Raw genomic sequence first — 7387 nt, 5'->3', positions numbered from 1 at the left:
GCATCTCCCTCTCCCAGTTCCTCATCCAGAAGTTCCACACCAGCTCCAGACTGGCCTTCTACAGCAGCACCGGTACCTCCCTCTTCCTCTCCTCCTCCTCTTCGGCTCCTCTTCCTCCCTCTGCCTCTCACTTCCTCTCGTCTCCGCTCCTCTTCCTGTCCTCCTCCTCCTCTTCCTCCCTCTGCTTCTCTCTTCCTCCCTCTGCTTCTCTCTTCCTCCCTCTGCCTCTCACTTCCTCTCTTCTCCGCTCCTCTTCCTGTCCTCCTCCTCCTCTTCGACTCCTCTTCCTCCCTCTGCTTCTCTCTTCCTCCCTCTGCCTCTCACTTCCTCTCTTCTCCGCTCCTCTTCTTCTCTTCTTCCTCTCCCCCTCTCCTCTTCCACTAAAGCGTCCCTTGCTCACCTCCCCCGTTCTCCCCCCCCCCCCCCCCCCCCCCACCCTCTTGCTGGCTCTCAGGAGCGCTCCCCCATGTTTGGGTTTGTTGTGTTGCGTGGTTCCCTCCGGCCCTGCTCTGCTCCTTCATCTCCTGCCTGTGCTGTCGTGCGTTGATGGATCTCTGCTTCACGTCTGAGGCTCGGCTCTCTGTTAGAGTGGAGGAGCCAGGACACGTCTGATGTATGTTTATACAAATTAATGTGTGCGTGTTTGTAGGACTGAATGAATTTATGAATACATGTATGAATTAATCTATGTTTATAATGAATGCATGCATGTATATATGTTTATATAAATTAATGAATGTTTATATGAATGAATGCGTGCATGTACATATGTTTGTTTGGATGAGTATGTGGGTGTGTGGTTGTTTGTTTACATGATTGTATGTACATACATATGTATGTTGGAATGAATGATTGTATGTTTATATGAACAAATGTTTTGATGAAAGCTTCCAAAAGATATCTTCATATTTCCAGGCTGGCAGAGTCTTGAATAGTGAGACATTGTCTGTGCGTTCTGGGTATTGGTTTGTTCAGTATTGTGTTGACCTTTACCCTTTGCCCTCCTTCCTCCAGGCTGTTGACCTCTGACCTTTGCCCTCCATCCTCAAGGCTGTTAACCTAGTGACCTTTGCCCTCCTTCCTCCCGGCTGTTGACCTCTGACCTTTGCCCTCCTTCCTCCAGGCTGTTGACCCTTGACCTTTGCCCTCTGCCCCCAGGCTGGTACAACCGCCTCTACATCAACTTCACCCTGCGGCGCCACATCTTCTTCTTCCTGCTGCAGACCTACTTCCCCGCCACCCTGATGGTGATGCTCTCCTGGGTGTCCTTCTGGATCGACCGCCGCGCCGTGCCCGCACGCGTCTCCCTAGGTCTGCTCCTCAACCCCCCCTCCCAGAGAGGGAGAGTTATCTCCCCCCTTCCAGTCAGCCCCTGGGAGTGGGAGAGTTCACCACCACACACATCATTCCAACAGAGCCCATTGAGAGTTGGTGTAGTTCAAAGAACAAACCTTTATTTATCTCCATGGAGAAACTCCCTCCCCTCTCGTCAGCCCCCCCTCCACGTCACGAGACTAGCTGGCTAGCTTTAGCTACAGGTCGGCTAGCCTTGTGGAGACTCTGCTTATGCATATTGCTGCTGGGCAGAGGGTGAGGTAGACGGACCTTAGTAACATCTGTTTAGTGTTAAAGCTACAATAGAAGATGTATGAATGATATACTGGTTTCGCTCTGGAATAGTTCCTGGTCCGAGTCCCATGGTTCCCTCCTGTCTCCAGGTATCACCATGGTTACCTCCTGTCTCCAGGTGTCACCATGGTTACCTCCTGTCTCCAGGTATCACCACGGTGCTCACCATGTCCACCATCATCACGGGGGTCAACGCCTCCATGCCGCGGGTCTCCTACATCAAGGCGGTGGACATCTACCTCTGGGTCAGCTTCGTCTTTGTCTTCCTCTCCGTGCTGGAGTACGCCGCCGTCAACTACCTGACCACGCTGAGGGACGGCAAGGACCGCAAGCTGCGGGACAAGGCCCGCGAGCAGGTGAGAAGTGGGATCTCCCCACTCTGCGTACCTTCTCAGGATTTCTTCCTTGCTAATGAGAACCCTTTGAGACTGTACCTGTGATTAACGGCTACACAGATACAATTAAATTGAATTCAAGTTCTCCCTTCAGGCCATAAGGGCTGGGCTCGTGAGTTGGGGTCTGACGCGTTAGTTTGTTTGTCGACCAGGCCCAGGGGTGAAGGGTTAGGGTCTGATGGGTTGTTTGTTTGTCGACCAGGCCCAGGGGTGAAGGGTTAGGGTCTGATGTGTTTGTTTGTTTGTCGGCCAGGCCCAGGGGCTAAGGGTTAGGGTCTGATGTGTTTGTTTGTTGACCAGGCCCAGGGGTTAAGGGTTAGGGTCTGATGTGTTTGTTTGTTTGTCGACCAGGCCCAGGGGTGAAGGGTTAGGGTCTGATGTGTTTGTTTGTTTGTTTGTCGGCCAGGCCCAGGGGCTAAGGGTTAGGGTCTGATGTGTTTGTTTGTTTGTCGACCAGGCCCAGGGGTTAAGGGTTAGGGTCTGATGCGTTTGTTTGTTTGTTTGTTTGTTGACCAGGCCTAGGGGCTAAGGGTTAGGGTCTGATGTGTTTGTTTGTTTGTTTGTTTGTTTGTTTGTTGACCAGGCCCAGGGGTGAAGGGTTAGGGTCTGATGTGTTTGTTTGTTGACCAGGCCCAGGGACTAAGGGTTAGGGTCTGATGGGTTGTTTGTTTGTTGACCAGGCCCAGGGGTTAAGGGATAGGGTCTGATGTGTTTGTTTATTTGTTTGTTTGTTGACCAGGCCCAGGGGTTAAGGGTTAGGGTCTGATGGGTTGTTTGTTTGTTGACCAGGCCAAGGGGTGAAGGGTTAGGGTCTGATGGGTTGTTTTGTTTGTTGACCAGGCCCAGGGGTTAAGGGTTAGGGTCTGATGGGTTGTTTGTTTGTTGACCAGGCCAAGGGATGAAGGGTTAGGGTCTGATGGGTTGTTTGTTTGTTGACCAGGCCCAGGGGCTAAGGGTTAGGGTCTGATGTGTTTGTTTGTTTGTTTGTTGACCAGGCCAAGGGGTGAAGGGTTAGGGTCTGATGGGTTGTTTTGTTTGTTGACCAGGCCCAGGGGTTAAGGGTTAGGATCTGATGGGTTGTTTGTTTGTTGACCAGGCCAAGGGGTGAAGGGTTAGGGTCTGATGGGTTGTTTGTTTGTTGACCAGGCCCAGGGGCTGCCCTGCACCTGCGGGATGACCCACGCCCGGACCATGATGCTGGATGGCTCCTACAGCGAGGCAGACGCCAACAGCCTGGCGGGCTACACTCGGGAGCCCGAGGCGCCGGACGCCCCCCCGGAGAAGAGCCAGGAGCGCATGGTGGTCCACCTGGCGCTGGACACCGAGTCCACGGGTGCAACCAAGAAGAAGGGTCTGCGCGGGTTCCGGATCATCCAGAACACACACGCCATCGACACATACTCCCGCATGATCTTCCCCGGTGCCTACATCTTCTTCAACCTCATCTACTGGTCCGTGTACTGCTGAGGACCTCCCCCCCTCCCCGCCATCCCCATCCCCCCCTCCTCAGACCTGAACTCTGCGCGCTTTGGCCCGTTTGGTTCTGGAGCGCAGAGTCACCAGGAGGTTCTGGAGCCATCCCTGCTCCGGAGGACATACGACCCCCACGACCTGCCGACGGGACTGTGCTCACGTCCGGACGGTTCTCCACCAGCCTCTCCTCACCCATTCATCCATCGCTCATTCATTCATCCAATGTGGCACGATAGTAGAGTTAGAAGGGTGTTTATTTCTGAGCTTAAAGGTTCTGGGTTCGACCCCCGGTGCACGACCACGGCTCGGGGGGCGTCCTAGGTCCCGTCCATTACCTTCTACTGATGTCGGGATGCTAAACGAACTGAAACCAATGTTAATGATCCATGTTTCATGTTGCTCAGCGGAGCTCCGATCAGGCGTCCTCTCCACTAACCGTCGGAAAGAACTTCTTAACATCATCATTAAGGGGGAAACTTCCTAATTCACTTGGACGCTTGATGCTGGCGCCGGTGGCTTGAGAGACTCATCGAGGCTCGCGGATAAACGAGTCGGGGGCAGATGGCTAACTGACGGCTAACGGGGCCTTGGGCCCCCCGACAACAAGCTGCTGGGCTAACGACGGGTTTGGCTGTGAACTGATGAGACGATGCCGATCTCTGGTGACCCCCTGTGGATCCTTTGGGTCCAGGTCCGGGGCTGGCTGATGAACCGCAGCCATGCTGTACCTAAAGAAAAGATATCCCAAAAACACACGCAAAGGACCGATCACAATCTCTCATTATTCAATATGTTACCAAGATCGTAATGATTTGATGTGTGTTCCTGGTTTGGTTACGGCTAGCATGGGGTTCTTTACGTGACGTGTGCTAATGCCTCTGCACCCTAACGTGACGGAGAGACGAGGCTGGGTCTTCTCCATCACGGTGTGACACAGAGAACCTACTAGCCCTGCTGGACTCACCCTGATGTACCAACAACCGAAACCTAGAGGACCGCGTTCCCATAGGCTGACATACTGCTGCCCAATCACCGGCTAGGACCGAGCACATTACGGCCCCCAGTCCTCGCAGCAGGAGGTCCCACCAGGAGCTTCTACCCTCTCTGATCAACCGCTCTAAAGGCCACCGCCATGCCATCTTGCTTCGAACGGGATCCTCTTGACCTAAACACAAACCACCAGTCGCTGTCCTCAAGACAACATATCTTACGATAGTAAACTCTGATCTAACCTACCCCTGGTTCTGTAGACCCATTGTCCTCTGTGTAGTCCGGATGTTCCAGGAGCCCCAGGCGACTCGTCTCTAAAGCAGCCCTCGCCTGTGGGAGCAGACCACCTCCCATCTGTCTCCACCGAGGCCTTAAGACACCAGGCAGAGCGCGTTGTATCATAAACGCTGTTCATGTATTATTCATCCGTGTGTTTGTCGGAGTCAGGTCCCCTGTGATTTATAGCGGGGGGGGGCGACTGCAGTGTGCAGAGGTTACTGTAGACAGCTGCTGCCTCATCACCAACTCTGTGAACGGTCCCTAAAGACACGTCAGCTGGCCAGCGGTCTGAAGTCACCCCCCAAACTCATCTCAGAGGACTAAACGATACAGTCCGCCCCCTGGGTTCTGCCGATTGCAGTAGAGTGAGGTTCTCTTTCCAGGTGAATGTCATACTATGGTGCTCCACTGACAGCGCTCCAGGCATTACTCAGACCCATTTATCCGGCAGGACAAATAGGCAGCGCCAAACGTTTTCATTTTGACACTGAGTCGCCCAAAAATGGAAATCCATCCCAGAATAGTTTAACGATGGCGAGTGGGCGTGGCCTAACCGAGAGAATCCACTCCTAGGCATGAGCCTCTGAAGAGTGATCTGAGGAGGCACACAGCTTCATGCATCACTCCGGTGACAGCACACCGTCGTGGATCATCCCTGCGTCACAGAATGCCTTAACTGTCCATTAGTTTTTGTATAATGTGGCGTCACCATGGTTACATCCCGGTGTGTTCGTCTCCATGGAGTCTGCGTGACGGCTGCTCCGTTAGGTTGTTGTTGCTTCTCTTCAGCGTCCTGCTGGGTAACGAGGGGACGCCGGTACACCCGACTACCCGACCCCCGCTGCGACGCCCCGGCAACAAGCTAGCCCTCGAGCGTACAGGAGTTAGCATATAAACCACCTCCTGCTCCAGGGGAAACAGCCGTCGGAGGCACATCTTCAAAACAGGAACCGTGAGCCTCCCCCAGCGAGACCCCCCCCCCCCCCCCCCCCCCGTGGAGCCGCAACGTTTGAAGGCCTCCCTCGGTGGTCTCTGTTTAGAAAGAAATGTAAAGTGTTAGCATGCCACATGAGTTCAGCCGGGCGATGGGACGTGCATACAGAGAGAGAGAGAGAGCGCTCCACGATGTCACTGACATGTTTACCGTCTAACCTTCCAAAAGTCATTTATTAAATCAACTTCTACTTCCACTCGGGTCCTGAGTCTTTACTGGGGCCATGCTTTACTGGGGAAGAGGCGAGGTGAGATGGTCACGTTGGGGTCGAACCAGCAACCGCTGGAACACGAGAGCACCTGGTCCCAGCTGCTGCAGCCACGACTCAGACGCTTACTCGGAAACGACTTTAAGATCACTCTCTCACACACACACACACACACACACACACACACACACACACACACACACACACACACACACACACACACACACACACACACACACACACACACACACACTCTCTCTCTCTCTTGTGTGTATTGTGCGCACCAGTCTTTAATCCAGATTTGGGAGAGTACTGTGGAATCCTTTAATCCTAAATAAACACACCCTGGTGGATCTGTGAAGGGTCTCACTAGTTTGAAGAGCAGAACAATAATCCCCCGGAGCCGCGGTATCGCGCCGTGGACCCTATCCCCGGAGGTTAAAGGTCAACACGTCTGGTGCTATTAAGCTAAGTTGGCGCTCCTGTCCCTTCGAGGCGTCGCGCTATGCTCCCTGTTTGCTAGAGATTGGACGAAAATAATACAATTTAAATAAAAAGCGAATTAAACATTCAGTAAAGACACACGGAGGTGTGGCTCTCCGTTCTGACCTTCTGTAGGATATGTTGACCCAGAACGGTCGCCTTCCTCTCCCTCCCCCGTCGGACCGCATGGGGACAGAACGGCCGTCCTCACTCGACTCACTAAACAGACCGAACGGCTCCGCAGAGTCGAGCAAAGGACGTTCGATTGAAACAAAAACTACCGGGAAATTATTAGGCATTAATTCAAGCCACAATAACTTCTTCAATTGCATGTGTTAAAACCAACGCCAAATTATTCTAAAAACATCATTCCTACTTATTAATATTTATTCCACCATCAAGAGTTATTAATAATTCATTTGAAATCAAATATTTAACTAAAACAAAACAAACAAAAGCTAAAATAATCCAATTTACTCTGGCCCACAAAATATTCCCACCCCTAATGATGAATAAGAAATCACAATGCGACAAAAGAAATCAACAAGGCAGCAACTTTTGTGTGTGTGTGTGTGTGTGTGTGTGTGTGTGTGTGTGTGTGTGTGTGTGTGTGTGTGTGTGTGTGTGTGTCAAATAGCACATCTACACATAGAAGTCTTTCCTTCCCTAACGGAAGCTGAAATAAACTGAGCTGACCTGCTGTAATGAATGTTGACATTTAACATTTGGATTTGCTCACGTTGGGTGTCTGCTAACCCACTCAGTCCACAGTTGGTGCTCATTAACTCTAATGAAGAGAGCGGGAAGAAAGATTTAGTGAACATTATCGGCCAACTGCTCTGTCAGTTAGCATTGCTGCGCTTTAAAACCGTAGGCCTACTTCTTAAAACTGAGGTTTTGGAGTTTAACACGCAGCTACGCACGAGGTTCAACGTG

General features: G+C 52.1%; 1 protein-coding gene across 1 annotated transcript in view; it reads left to right on the top strand.

Moving 5' to 3' along the window:
• Positions 1–5741, top strand: part of LOC115534151 (gamma-aminobutyric acid receptor subunit rho-2) — a 21324-nt gene extending 15583 nt beyond the window's left edge. Inside the window, exons 6-9 of the mRNA XM_030344876.1 lie at positions 1–72; positions 1159–1311; positions 1777–1985; positions 3171–5741. The exon at positions 1–72 is cut by the window's left edge and continues 69 nt beyond it. Coding sequence (XP_030200736.1) covers positions 1–72; positions 1159–1311; positions 1777–1985; positions 3171–3491 — 755 coding nt within the window. The 3' untranslated portion in view covers positions 3492–5741. The remainder of the gene's footprint in view (positions 73–1158; positions 1312–1776; positions 1986–3170) is intronic.
• The last annotated feature ends 1646 nt before the right edge of the window (positions 5742–7387 follow it).

Source organism: Gadus morhua, chromosome 21 (genome assembly GCF_902167405.1).
Source record: "Gadus morhua chromosome 21, gadMor3.0, whole genome shotgun sequence".
Taxonomy (NCBI): Eukaryota; Metazoa; Chordata; class Actinopteri; order Gadiformes; family Gadidae; genus Gadus; species Gadus morhua.
The sequence above is the reverse complement of the archived record's forward strand: the minus strand, read 5'-3'. Positions and strand labels throughout refer to the sequence as shown.